Genomic DNA, 14775 nt, shown 5'->3' on the forward strand with positions numbered 1-14775 from the left:
TGCTCCACGGGGAAGCGTGGAGCTGTTGCGGCGCTGAACAAAGCGCGGTGATTTCGGCAGCCCGTGTGGGGCCGGGAGGCTGGTGCCTGTGCCTCATACCTGCGTTACATAAGCACGTCCGTACCCCGGTACCGCAGTGGGCTGGAGGCGTTTGGAACCGAGGGAAGAGGCGGCAGGAGGGAACGGAGAAGGTAGAAAGGAAAAAAAAAACCCGCGGAGCACGAAGGAAAGAGCAGCCAGCATAAACTTTCTGCTGCAGTCTTGCTCATCTCGGCTGAGAGCACTGCGGGCCCGGCTTTCACAGAGCGGGGCTGATCCCATCTCCCCGGCCCCGGGGGCGAGGGCGGCGCGGCTCGGCCGGGTCCCGCTCCGGAGCCGGTCCGGCGGGCGGGGCGGTGCCGGGCGGGGCGGAGCGGGTCCGGCCCCGCCGGGCGGAGCTGCCGCGGCGCCCCGGGGTGCGGAGCAGCGCAGCCGGAGCCGCAGCCGGAGCCCCCCGGCCGCTCGGAGGCGCCGGGAGGGACCCGCGGGCGCCCCGTGCCCGCCCGGCGCCGCCAGCAACATGAACCAGACGGCGACTGTGTCCCACCACGTCCACTGCCACTCGTCCCGGGCCGTCAAGGTAGGGCGGGCGGCAGCGGGGCTTCCCGGCCGCCCCGCGTCCTCTCGCTGCGGGGAAGTTCGGCGGAGCTCGGGGAGAGGCGAGGGACAGCTCCGGCCGCGGGTCCCGCCGGGCGCGGCGCGTCCGGGCAGCGGCGCCTTCCGAGCGAGCCCTGCCCGAAGTTGCCCCGAGCAGGCGGCGCTGGGCGCGGAGCTGCCGGTGCCTCCCGGAGCGCTGCTCCGCAGTGCCGGCACGGCAAAGGCTCTGCTCCAGGGAGGCGGTGTGAAATCGACTTGTGAGACGTGATTCTAGTGCTGTGTGCTCGGAACGAGCCGGGACCGGACGGGACGGTGTGCTTGCTGCCGGTGTCCTTGCGTGCGGGAGAGTTGGGTGGGTGCTTTGGCCGGGCACTGGGGGTGATCCTGCTGGAGGGAGAGCCGAGGGAATAGCGGGCTCTGTCCTCGACTGCCTTCTTGCCCAACCTCTGACACCATCCCGCCTTTGCATTGATTGAAAACTACTTTCTGGCCGAGTTACTGCACTCTGGAGTGATAGAATGAAATCCCTAACCAGATTGGTATTCAGTAGGAAGTACCTCTGCAGAAATAAGTGTTTTTTTTTTTTTTTTCCCCGAAATAAAATAAAAACGCAGTCAGTGACAATATTTGATTAGTGACTCTTAGTCCTGAAAAAACAACATCTAGAAATTTTACACCAGCTATTTTGTTTCATAAAATGATGTGAAAGCCTGAAGAGTTCACTTCAGTGCCTTTCTGCGACTGCCGGCTGTGCTTGGGTTTGTGTGGGGTGAGGAAACCTGCTGAGGCTTCACTCCTTGTGCTGCAAAGTTGAGGGGTCTGGGGTTCGTTTGTCTTCTCAGAAAGAGCAGCTGAACTTGACGTCGTGCTAGGAAATTCTCAGTTGGGTTTTATCCCGTTAGTGCTGGGAATAAAAATCATGACTTAGAGCTGGGGCAGGAGGGGATTAAAGGTATAAATCTTCGATTAGCACTGTCATTTTTATATAGGCTGCATTAGGCTGTGCAGTGTATGATCAGTAATGCACAATGTATGATCAGCAATGTCTGCAGGCTCAGGGATGGGGAGGGGGGTTACCTGTGGCTCTAATGACCAGTTGTGTAAGGTGTAACTGTGTCCATCACATCACAGAACAGCCCCTTAGTTTATGCCCAAATGGGCAATGTCATGGGAAATGAGGAATTACAATTGCCCTGGCCTACTTCAAAGAGTCAGCAAATATAATCTTAAATTGCTTAAAACTGTTTCATCCTCTCTAGTTCTATCTTTGAAAGTACTGGAGAACAGAGAGCAGCGTGGTACTTGCTCTGGGAAATATTCCCTTGTTATGTTTGGAACAGCCAGTGCTAATTTTTCAATGCCAGAAACATTTATTAAATTCATTTGACTGGACTTCAGAGCCAAAACAACAACAACCACCAATATCAATATGCCATTAAAAAAAAAAAAAAAAAAAAAAAGAAAAAGAGCCAGAGGAGTCAATAGTCTTCAAAAAGAGAGAACATGAATCAGAGCCTTCTAGACATGAGTCCATTTTACAACCAACACAGTAATACTGATGCCATTAGAAAACTGTCTCATTTTTCTGCTCTTAATTCTATATGTCAGGTGTGAAATGTGCTTTATAAATAGTTCTAAGTGCTTCAATGCTGAGCCAATGGATACTCCATGAGAAAGTATTTTATAACTGTAGAGGAGCAGTAACTTCCCTATGATAATGAGGACCTTATATTGGAAATTATTTCAAAAATACTTCATTATTGACCTGACAAATAGAAATTGCATTTTAAATATGACTTCCCAAGAAGTAGCATTAGTTCTAGCAGTTATGAAGATTCAAGAAAAAAGGTTACTGGAAAATTTCATACCTATTGGAATGAAATCCCTAAAACCCCTTATTTTATTCTTCTTATGTTTCTCCCCAACGCACAAAGCTGTGGCATCTCAGCTCCTGTGTGTTAATATCAATGTAATGTTGCTTCTCTGTGGTTTTTGGATCAGCCACTCTGCTTTGTAACACAGCAGAAACTTCTGAATTCACGGAACTAGAAGCAGAATGATCCACTTGTCCACTAAATGGAATCCTGCAAACTTCATCCGTGCCAGTTCCCTCTCTGAGTCACCCTGGGGCTGCAGGAGGCCTGGATGGAGGAACACCCCTGGCCCTCTCTCACATCCTTCTTTGTTGAGGGATGGGTACAACCTTTTGTGTCCATGAACTGAGTGCACTGCATCCAAAGTAAGTTTGGTGACAGAGAAACAAACAAATTTTCAAGAGGAAAATTAATATTGAGCAAGGAAAAAAGCCTAAAGATACCAAACCCCTTGAATAAGATGGCAAATCTCCTAGAAAAGCCTTTTACCTCTAAGACTCTTTATTTCTTGTTTTGAGGTGATTGCAAACCTCACCATCTTGCTGACAAGACTATGAACAATGATCTTTCACTCTGAGATATGTAACAAAAACTTTTAGGGTCTAGCTGGGAATGCCAAATACCTGCCTCATTTCTGTATCATTACATGCTTGACTCCAGGATCCCCCCCATGGCTATGAAATTGGTTTTATTCTTCACAGTTTTGGCTCATCTTGTCAACACAGCAAGCAAATTAGCTCTTCCAGGAGAATCACTGAGTTTTGTGCACTTCCATGTTGTGCTGATGGCCAAATAATTTTTCAACATTCTTTTTTGTCTGACAGAAAAAAATTCTGTTAAAACATTGTTTGTCTTGCTTGGAGGAAAGAAAGAAAAAAACTCCACAACACAGAAAATAGAAAATAATAATTATCCTGGCTAGCTAGGAAAACAAACCAAACATCTGTGTGAAATCTACCAGGGACTGTGGATAGAAAAGTTTGCCTTGCTCTTAACACAGTCGTGATTACAATTTGCTCTTACTTAAAAAAAATAAAAATGGAGTTAAGCTAATATTTCTATGGCTTTATACCTTCTTTAATAATAAAATATTCTTTACCAGATCATGACTCTCTGCTGTTATCAACCTCATATTGATCTGACTGTGAGCTGGATCACAGAAAGAGTTACTAATTGGCATTTCAGAAGCACATAATTACTGTGTAATATAATATGTATGTTACAACCTTTTACTCTTCTTTCTTTCCTGCCTTCCTTTCACTTTTATTTATTCATTAGCTCTTAGATTGTAAACTATAAAAGGAAAGTGCAGATATGTCCTTAGCAAAAATTCTGCAGCAAGTTTCATTAGTGTCCAGGGACTGTATCAGCAATTTTTACATTTCAGGTTTATTGTAGTAGTGTTGTAGCACCTGCTAATTGATGGGTAGTGGTGTACTAATAGTTTTATTATTTACAATTAGGTTGAGGAGCAAGGACTTTAGGGGGGTTTGTAGTGTTCCCTTTGGACTTTTATGTGTTTAGAGCAACTAATTTCTTTTTAAACCAAACCTGTGCCTTAGCAGGAAAACATCTGCCCACTCCTGCAAACTGCAAATGCATCTCCTCCTACAGAAAGAGAGAGAGAGAGAAAGAGAGATTCATATGTAGCTGTTCCTGGTCATAAGGGCTGCTTGGTCACTCTTTTTGGGTTGAAACTTCAGGTAGTTGGATCTTTGAATGCCCACAGCATGTGCACTCACCAGGCCTTGTGCAGATAGGAGAATCACTGCAATCTACCAGCTGCTTAGGAAATAAATCCCTTAAAATGAGAGCAGCGTTTCTGAAATCCATTACATCAAAAGCAAGTCACTAACAGATAATCTCAGTGAGTGTTCAATTATGAACTAGCCAGGATACACAGCAAAGGGCACAAGTGATACAGGGCTGTGCCATTGGTAGGAACATAGTCTATGGCAGCATAATAATGCAAAAAAAAAAACCCCAAAAATCCCCAAATAAGTGGTGCATTTAAATGGAATAGGTTTGTATAGTATTTTGTTTAAGGCAATAAGGAATTTGGGCAGTGGTGTGCCATGTGCCAACATGTTTGTCTTGGTGTGTGAGGAGCTGCAGCTCCAGGGAAGTGCAATGTGGTGGTGGCAGGAGGCAGCCTGCCCACAGGGACACATGTCACTGTCACCTTCAGGATGTGGCCAGCTCAAAATGCACACTTAGAACAAAGTAAATATTTCTATTTTCCAAAGCACTGAGAAAATTTACAACACTCCTGTGTTTATTCAGTTCTGGAGACTCTGTCTAGAGGTGTATTGTGACCTGTTAGGGGACTCCAAAAATTACAGGCTATAGCACTCATCAAAGAGACTTGCTTGAAGCATGATAGAAGTACCTCAAGTGTTGTGCCTGAATGCATTTTTGTTGAGTGGAGTTGCTGGTGTGATTTATTTGTATTTTGTAGACCAAAACTAGTGCATGATGACACATATATGTGGAGACAAGCTGGAGATCTCTAGGTGGGAATTTGAAGAACAAATCACAACTTTTAAATCTTCTCATTTCCATGTATTATTACCTTTCTGTATTTTTTCAGTCTCCTTGCCAATCTGTATTACCAGACAATAACTGGGGTCTTTTCCTGTAAAAAAGTCAGTCCTTTATCATAAGAAGGGGCAGGAAAGAGAAAAAAAAAAAAAACATTTGAAATGTTTATATTTTCCCCTTCCAGTCTATGAATAAAGCATTGCTCCATGTCAAAGGTAACATCAAAATTAGTTAACCAGTACTAGGTAAAAACTAGAGGAGAGAGAGAAAGGAAAGAGTTGCTGTCAAATCCCCAGCTGATGCCATGAGGAGCAGCACAGTGTCTCCATAGGTCTGGTGCTCAGGCCCAGTGTGTCCCAGCAGCAATTGCCCAGCACTCCACAGCCAAGATGGAAGTGGTGGGGGTCTCTCCTTGCAGGGGAGCTGAGTCCTATTGCCTGCTGTGACCTTGCTGGTGGGGCATCTTTGCTGCCACTTCCTTGCCTACATATTTCCTATATGCTTTCAAAACTTTCCACTCTTTATTCCCTGCTCTTTTCATAAAACTTCAAAGCAATTAGCAAAAAGTGCAAGCACTTTTATGTGCATGAATATATACTGATTCTGTGGTATAGCTTTGATATATATCATATATAGCCAACCCCCTCCCATGTGTTCTAATACAATTCATGGCTTTCAGTGTAATGCTGACCATGGGGATTTAGAAGGCAGTCACTTTAAAACTAATAAACACAAAGATACATGAACATGGTGGTAGATTATAATTAATAATGGGTTAGTACTTTCCTGCATTGTAATCACATAACATTTTTCCTGCTGTCCATCATTACTTTAAGGAATAGGGCATTACGTTTCGTTCTCTTTGAAGCCACTTAAGGTATGGGTCTGTGAGTGTTACATAACACCTTCCTGAACAGACACCACATCATGAGGAATTTAACCTTTCTCATTCTTTAATCCAAAATGGTTTTACTTAACATGTATTAGGAAAATTTTGTGCTTATTTTGTTCAGTATTTCATTCTTAAACTTAGCATAGTAAGACCGGCAGGCAGTCTAACATCTGAGCATTGCTTTGGAATTTGCTTAGGACCTTTCCTGTTTAAAGATTTTTATCTTAGGTCCTTAAATTGAATTATAAATGTTAAGTTATGCAGCATCCAGGTTTGTGACTGCTCTGTGTTAATCATTTGACAGGTTTTTGGATCAGTGACTTTGACTTCTCACGTGCTGACAACACCTAGTGTTACTGGCAACATGTGCCAGAAGCGAAGCAAAATTAGTGTCTGGGACTCTTTAAAAATGAGGCACCTGGTGGCAGAATGCATTGGGGGCTTTTTGTTTCAGAGAGAGAATGAGACAGGCAGGTTCCTTACAGTGTGAATGGAACCAAGAGTGATTCACAGCTGTGTACCCCAACCCGAGAGACCTGAGGGAAGGAACACCTAGAGTGAGAGTCATCAACTAAATTAAAGACTCTCCACAGTCCTGAGCTGTGAAGCTAATGCAATGGCTGCAGATGAGGGTGTGATTTATTTCATTTTAAATTTGACCAGTGAAATAGTTTGAGTGAATTCTGCTTTAAAATGCTAATTTCTCAGTGCTGATGGCAAGGGCAGCTCCAGTGCCCAAGCTGGGTGGTGGGTGTGTGCTGTGGGTCTCATCCCCAAATCAGGAGTGCCAGAGGGAGGAAGGATGCTAGGGCCTCCAGGGAAGCAGTATAATGTCCAAAGGTGTTCAAAGCTTAGTGATACTGATGCTGGCCTTGAGCTGCTGACCTCTTTCCTGAGGATACATCAGAAAAATAATCCAAAGATAGAGTTTAAAAAAGGAAGCAAGTGGAACTGGAGAGAAGGAGATGGCTGTTTGAGCTTGTGTGTGACCTTACCAAGGGAAAAGGATGGGGAAGGCAAGCTTTGGGGAAGTTCTACAGAAAGCTGAGAAGGAAGTAGAGATGATATCTGAAGGACACCTTGAGGCAGTGGCGTCAGCTTGGCAGGAGGAGGCAGAGACAAGGGAGTTTCAGGGAGACAAAACCTGAGTGCGACTGGCTGCTAACGGCAGCTGGCAAGTCAAGGAAGATCAGAATGGGGTATTGTGTTCTGGCTTCAGCTAAGGAGACTGCACTTGGGGTATTGGCTGGGGGGTTAGATTACGTCGCTAGATCTGACCTGCCACACAGAAGTTGTTGCAGAAGGTCACAGCCCTGAAGAGAAACCAAGAGACAGAGATAATGTACTTTTTTGGAGAGGTGACAGAGATGAGGTTTGCAAAGTTATCTCACTGTGGAACCCCCAGAAGCAAGGGAGCACAGTGTCTGCAGGCTTCATGCTGGGGAAAAAACCCATAGATATATGTGTATATTTGGAAGAGATATATATGCCTATATTCAGAAGAGTTAAGAAATATGGGGGGAAAGAAAAATATATGCACTGGGTTTGTTATAATTGCATCCACTGTTTTGTGTAGTAACATGGAAAAGTAAATAAAATAGTGCCAATACCATGACTTTGTTGGAAAAGTTATGATAATAATTATGCAAATGTTTCCCCTTTAAGAAAAGGTTTGGGGAGCATACAGTGATAGTATTTTGGTAATCTTTGTGCAAATTTGGCTACCTGTGCAATAATGGTTTAGCACTGTGGGTGGCAATAACAGTGCACATGTGTTAAATTATTTTTTTAAAGTTTAAGTAGTTTTAAGCTTATTTAATGATGTTTTAATTGATGTAGCTCCTAAAAAATGAATATTTCATTACCAATAATAAGCCTATTGCTTCTTGTACAACCTGAGCTACTTCTGCAAGTAATGGATGTCAGGTATAGTCATTCAGGGACATTTCTGCACAAGGATTTCTAAGAATTAATTTTCATGTTAGCACAATGGTGCTGAAATCAAAATTAAAGCTATTTGTGTAAAAAGAGTGTGCAGTTGTGCAGCAAGTTGCTAAACACAGAAAAACTGATGCTATTATAATAAAGGGTAACACTTAGGTTTTATGTTCCTGCAGTTTGAGAAACATGCTAGTGCTTAATATCAAACTTGCTTTTATGTTTATATCATTAAAAACACAAGCTTTGTCTTCAAAGGTTGCTGTTCTTTAAGGTGGTAATTGTGTTCCTCCTGCTGCTGGGAGAGCGCTGTGCCTGATGCCATCCCAACTGTCCTTTTAAAGTGGGGCTTTGCCCAGGGACATCCCTGGCTGGCAGAGTGTCCTGAGGCTGTTCCTCAGAGAGAAACCTCTGTAGGTGCAGTAGGGAGAGAGTTTCACACCCTCTGGATAGGTGAGTTGCAAACATTGTCAGTTCTGACAAAACTGAGACCTGCTGAAGGTTCTTCGTGGGGAGAGGGAGGGAGAAGGCTGGGGCAGATGCCTGTGCCTGGTGGTCATACTGGTGGCTGTAAATGCTCTGTTTGTGCTCCTGCAAAAGGTGGAGGAGTTTCTCCAGGGCAGGGGATGGTGCTGGAGTTTTTCCCCCGAGCTCTGCAGCACTGTGCAAGTCAATGCACCAAAGTCCATTAGCTTAAGGGGAGCTGATTTCTTGATGCCAGTGGTGAGGGCTGAGTGTCCCTCTGGAGACCCCATTTCCTCAGCCCCTGCCACCTGGGTAAACAATCTGTCAGAGTTCTGGAACGCTGTCTCTGAATTTGCTCTTCACTAAAAACAGTCAAAGAATGAAGAATATTTGTTTAAATTCTTGTTTATTAGCCTTATTTATGTTTTTAAAATTGTGGTTTCAGGAGTATAAAGGCAAGAGTTTATCCCTTGGCTTAGTTTTTCCCTGGGTATTACAGATGAATAGCAGGCTTACATTTTGAAATAAACTTTTTTTCTTTTGTAAAATCAATTGCTTAGGCAGGAGAGTTCCTGACTTCCCAATTAAGCAATTTATCTAAAAGAAATCTTTTTTTTCCCTTCCCTTCAGAGCATTAAAACCTTACTCAGCTTGAAAGCTGCATCAGTCTGCCAGTGTGGGATTAATGCCACAAACGTTGCTGCTCATATTTGCTGCAGAGATGACCTGCAGACATGACCATCATGTTAAAAAATAGCTTTTATAATTCCTTGTGCCTGATAACAGAGCCAAAAAACCTGCCTCTGTTTTCCTGCATTTCTTCTTACTGGTTAGAAGAGGGGAGAAGGCACAAAATGTGGTGCCTGTCCCAGATGGCCCATCCATCCCTGCTGCCTCCTGGGGCTTGGGCAGCTTCTGGAATGATTTTCTGGCTGCAGTGGCTCTGCCTTTGCCATGTCCCTGTCCTGTGGGCACCGCGGGAGCATTGGCACACATGGGTGCCCCCACGGGCTGTGTGTGAGCACTCAGCCTGGCATCCTAAAACCTGCCCTGAGCCTGGTCCCACTGTACACCAGGAAGACTTAGGGCTTACTCTGGCTTTTTGGATAAATCTAGGGAAGGGAGGAGATTTTTTATTTTCCTCTTAACCTGGTTGCCTGTTGTCAGTATAAATAAGTTTGAACATGTTCTGGGATTATCAGCACAGCTCCTGAACACTGAAAGGAATCAACCTCTCAAAGCTTTTGAGCTTTCCCATCACTCACATTTTACCTGTACAAGCAAACCCAGTGTGTGTGTGTGGCACTGAGCAGCACAATAGTGTGTTTATTCACTCTCTGAGCTAACCTTGCTTCTCCAAGAAGCTGGAAGGAAATTGCTGTGCTTCTGCATTTTCTTGTGGAACATGTTAGTTTCTGCTGCTCGTAAGGATCCTTTCCCCAACTCTCCTGCTAATCCAAACCCAAAAAACCATTCTAGCAGTGCTGGAATGACTGACTAAAGGTTTTCTTACTGTAATTTATACACCTATCAATAATTTCTTAGTTGATTTTTTTTTTCCCCCGTACAGGACACAATGTCTTATTGCTGGAGCTGAAAACTGGAGAATTGGAGTTTGGGGTAGACTCGTGAGTTCTGTTTCCTCTGGTGGTAACTGTTCATCCAGAGGTTCTGCAACTGTTTCTGCTGGGCTTTTCCAGGGAATTAACGCTGGCTTTTAAGATTAACAGTTTCTCTTAGGAGGGGGAAGGAAGCTTTCCATGGCTTGGCAGGGCTGCCCCAGATGCCCCAAAGGTCAGGGTGACCTCAGCCCTGCACTGGGGGAAGCTGGGGCCTCTCACTCACTTTTCCTTTGTGGCTTTCTGTTTTCTTTTGGGTGTGAGTCCTCGTGGGTTGTTTGCCTGGGGAATCATGAGCAAGTGAACCACTGTGACAGAAAAAGAGATGGTACCAGTCACTGGGCAGCCTGGAGGGAGTGTAGTCCCTGTGTGCTCTGTTCAGCCATGCCTGGGGCAGCAGTAATTCTGTGGGGAAAGGAGGCAAAAAAATATGGCAGAAAAAGACTGAAGGAAAAGAAGGGGGAGAAAAGTTAATCCCTCCGAGCCACTCTGTTGGCCTCAGGAGACACATCTGTTGATGGCACATCATACACACCTTGTTCATGTGAGCATCTCTGTGGTTTGGGATGATTTTTGCTTTCTGAGGTGGCAGGATTGTGTTCATACTAGAAACCTTTCCAACTAATTTTTTTCACACAATATTATCTGGCTGCTGGGAGTCAATACAACCCTGGATTTGTCTGTTTGAAGACCCAATATATGCTACCCATGGCTCTCTTTCCTAGTGATCATTTCTAAGCTGTGAATTCCCTATGTTTACCTACAGTAAAATCTCAGCTGACATCCAGAGTACATAATTTTGTACAGATTTAGTCTGGAGTTTGAAAAATCTCAGTTTTATAATTCAACAGCTGTAATGTTTTTTCTGGGAACATTAATGTTTCTGAAACTTGATTATGCAAATATTTGCAGAGGGCAAACAAATGCTCAGTGAAGAAATCCATAAAATAATTAGGCAAAGATCGGTGGTTTTCTATTTTCATAGTATTTGTGTCTCTCTAAACATTTCCCAAACTCTCTGGATGCCTCTTTCCCCTTTAGAAGTCCCTGGTGACATTGAGAGGTCACCTTTACTGGTGACACCCATGAAAAAGCTGATGCCTCGTGAAGCAATTTTTTGAGATATCTTTACAGATATTTTATAGATTCAAAGAACTTGTCTGGTATCATCAGAATCAAAGTCCTAAGCAGTGTTCAAATTTGAGAACTCTAAAAAGTCTGAAGAAAAAGAATTTTAGATGACCATTGTCCCCTTGGTTATTGGTGGGCAGCTGTGCTTTTCCACATCCAGTACTTAAATACCAAGTCATTGAGTTGGTGGTTATGCTGTGGAAGAGATTTATTTCACGAGTTGTAACTAAAATTATGTTGTGTCAGAATTTTGTGATTTTTAAGTTGTTTTTTTGTTTATTGGCTTGAAATTCTGCAGGTTCACTGCAGGTTCACTGCAGGTTGCAGTCCTGATACAGGCAAATTATATTTGGATTGAGCTCTAGACACATGGAAGTGAGAGACTCATTCCCCACCAGGCTTTGTGTTCCCAGCAGAGCTCTGTCATTTTTGTACTGGATTGAGCAGCATAAAAGAAATGAATTTATAGTCCCAGGCACTGTTCAGAATGAATGTTGTGCATAAAATTGCCTGCTGAAGTAACTTGCCTGATGCTGCAAGAGAGATGGGTCAACAGAGAATTTGGGTCACTATACCTAAGAAGATTTCTGTAATTAAACTGCTTTGCATTTTTACATGAAATACTCGAAAAATCTTTAATGTTTCAACCTGTCTATCCCCTTTCCTCCTGAAACATATTGTTATAGCTTCACATTTAAACCATTCAGAACCAAGTTTTGACTAAGAGTCATCATTGCAGGATTTTGAAGAACTTATTTCTCAAATTGAGAAAGATATATAAACATGTATTTTCTGTGTTTGTCACCCTCTGAGTACTCTAGCCTCACAAAATAAAGCTGGCATGCATTAGATGCAATGGAACTAAAAAAGACTGAGTTTGAATGAAAAGGAAATAATAACTGATACTCAAGATTTTTGTTTCATTTTAAAACTGTAATCAAAAAAATAGTGTCTACTCTTATTTGATGGATGCTGCACACGCTGCAGAAAAAGTACACTGCAAGATTTTGGAAAAGTGCCCACAACAATACAGTGGGATTTGGGAAGAATTTTATTTTTCATGGTTTGGTATTTTTTAAAACACTAACAATTTTCAAGCTGCCTTCTTGCTTAGGTCAATTATTTTTGAGGAGGGATGCAATGTGCTCATTACTTTCCAGTATTTCTTCAGTGTTGTTACTGCAGAGAAAGCAGACAGTAAAGTATCTGAAAGCCCAAAGATCAGTCTTTAATGATTTCTGCATTTAGAGCATAGGAATGAAACTACTAACATTACAGTTTAGCACAAATTTTCATTTCTATTGAATAACTTCTTTGAATGATCACTTGGGTGATTGATCATGCATACTTACACAATCAGCATTTGTGGTTTAACTTTTTAAATTAATATGTGGATTACCTACAGGTATGGGCTATATTGAGTAGTATGTGATAATGTAAGAGTTCTCCAGATTAGTACTATGACTTTTTGACAAACTCTCTAATGTCAAAGTTTAAAATATTGAATAGCTACAATTCTGCTGTAGAAAGTGCTATGTAGATCATGAGACATAAAAGGAAGCATATTCCAGATGAAGTAGATGAGTAAATATATCATCTAAGTGGTTGATAAAGTAGCTAAATTACTGTAAACAAACAATAAAACATCTTAGAGGAAATATTTCAGAGAAATTGCTTATTGAAAGCTTAAAAAGATAAATGCAAATTGTAAATACGTAAAGGCTGGAGGGCAGTTTTTTGATAAAAGCTCTAGGTTCTCTTCTCTATCATCTGTCTAATACGGATGATATCCTTGAACAGTAATGACTATTCCCCCTGACACAGAGTAAAGCATAGCAGATGAGAGTTGATATAAGATGGACCAAATCTATTTCTGCCATTAAATGCTTATAGAAATATTTGTGGGCATTGTAATATGAAGATGTTCAGTGAAAGGAAAATGTTGAGACAGTATACATCATTAATCAATTATAAGTCATCTTAATGGATAAGAAATTACTCCCAGGATATTTGTTTTATTAGTGAACTCAGTTCTGCAGAGCATCAATTCACTGCATACCACACAAACAGCTCTTTTTTCTGGTTTTTCTTTTCTTCTCATTATCTTTGATAATTTTAGTTTCCAAGAAAATATCCATGGAATTGATCATCCTCTACCCCTAAGGCTGAAGATGCCAAATATTTAATTTTATGCCAAAAGTATTTGTGGAAGCATCAAAGTTCTTGTCTGCCAGCCAATGGCCAGGTGCCAAAAGCAGCAGAGGTGGCTGAGACTTTTCAAGCTGGAGCCAAGGTGTTGTAAAAGTGTCCAGAGACCCTTGCAACACTTAAAGGGCAGCACTTTCTCATCTTGGGAGAAAGATGGGGTCAGACTTTTTAGCTGGGCCTGTTGGGGTAAGGAAGGGGTAATTAAAACTTAAAGAGGGTAGATTTAAACTAGAAATAAGGATGTGTTTTACAGTGACGGTGGTGAAGCATTGGAACAGGTTGCTCATAGTGGTTGTAGAAGGTCCATCCCTGGAAACATTGGATGTCAGATGGGATGGGGTCCTGAACAGCCTGCTCTGGTTGAAGATGTCCCTGCTCACTGCAGGGTGGTTAGACTAGGAAAACTTTAAAGGTCTCTAACAACTCAAATTTTATTCCATGATTCTATAAAAAAAGGAGAAAATTAAAAGTGCTATGAAGCACAGCAGAGTTGTCAATGATATCCCCTCCCATCTAATGGGAGGCAGCCTGGAAGAGCTGGAAGAAATTGTGTTTTGTGCATACATTGCTCTGTGGTAATGTTTTCTCTTTATATTGTATTTTTCATCCTACTGCCTCTGGACAACTCTCATGTAGATGAAAAGGTAGTGGTAATGAGTTGAGCTGCTTAAATCTTTCAGAAGAAAAGGGGAGAAAAGAGATAAAGTATTATAACTGTTTTTAGTAAGGGGGGCTTACTTGAAAATACTTAATATCTGATTCTCAGTGTTTTCTCAAAATGACACCTAAAAAAAAGATGATAAAAAGTTTCTAAGATGATGAAGATAGTAAGAGGTAATACTAAAATGACACTGATAACCCTTCTGCATTCAGTATTATTTTATGTGACTACTTTATTCATTATGATTTATGGAGAATATCCCTGGCTACAAAAGCTAGATAATAGATGGGTTTTATCTTTTTAATAACAGATCTAATCCCACGGTCATTATTTAATCAAAATTTCTTCTTTTCAGACATTTTCTTGCATGTATTTTTCTGAGTCAGGTCTGTGATACTTTGGACTTTCCGTAGGTGACAATTTACATTTTCAAAAAACACATCAAGAAATGGTCATGTTCTTGTCTCATGCCAACATGATGAACAATTAAGCACTATTAATTCCCTTCTACGATGGACATGGAGACAAAGAAAGATATCTTACACAGGGGTGCTGAGGGCTTGGTGTTAGAAGTGATGAGATCTTGAGGGTTCCTATCTCTTTCCAATACCCAGCTAGAAATACAATATTCAAGAGGAAAAGAACCAGTGTTGTTTCTTTTTAAGACAAATTGTCAGAAGCTCTGTAGATTTTTAAGAGGACAGAGTTGTTGGGTGACTCTTGATTTCTCTATAGGTCATCTGTAGGCTCTTGGACAAGGTGCAGAATAAAGGTGCTGTTGTATTTGGTGGTTTTTCTATTTTGGTTGGT

At 42.1% G+C, this 14775-nt stretch overlaps 1 protein-coding gene across 1 annotated transcript in view; it reads left to right on the top strand.

Moving 5' to 3' along the window:
• Window positions 1–485: 485 nt before the first annotated feature.
• Window positions 486–14775, top strand: part of DPP10 (dipeptidyl peptidase like 10) — a 431094-nt gene continuing 416804 nt past the window's right edge. Inside the window, exon 1 of the mRNA XM_059852599.1 lies at window positions 486–619. Coding sequence (XP_059708582.1) covers window positions 560–619 — 60 coding nt within the window. The 5' untranslated portion in view covers window positions 486–559. The remainder of the gene's footprint in view (window positions 620–14775) is intronic.

Source organism: Haemorhous mexicanus, chromosome 8 (genome assembly GCF_027477595.1).
Source record: "Haemorhous mexicanus isolate bHaeMex1 chromosome 8, bHaeMex1.pri, whole genome shotgun sequence".
Taxonomy (NCBI): Eukaryota; Metazoa; Chordata; class Aves; order Passeriformes; family Fringillidae; genus Haemorhous; species Haemorhous mexicanus.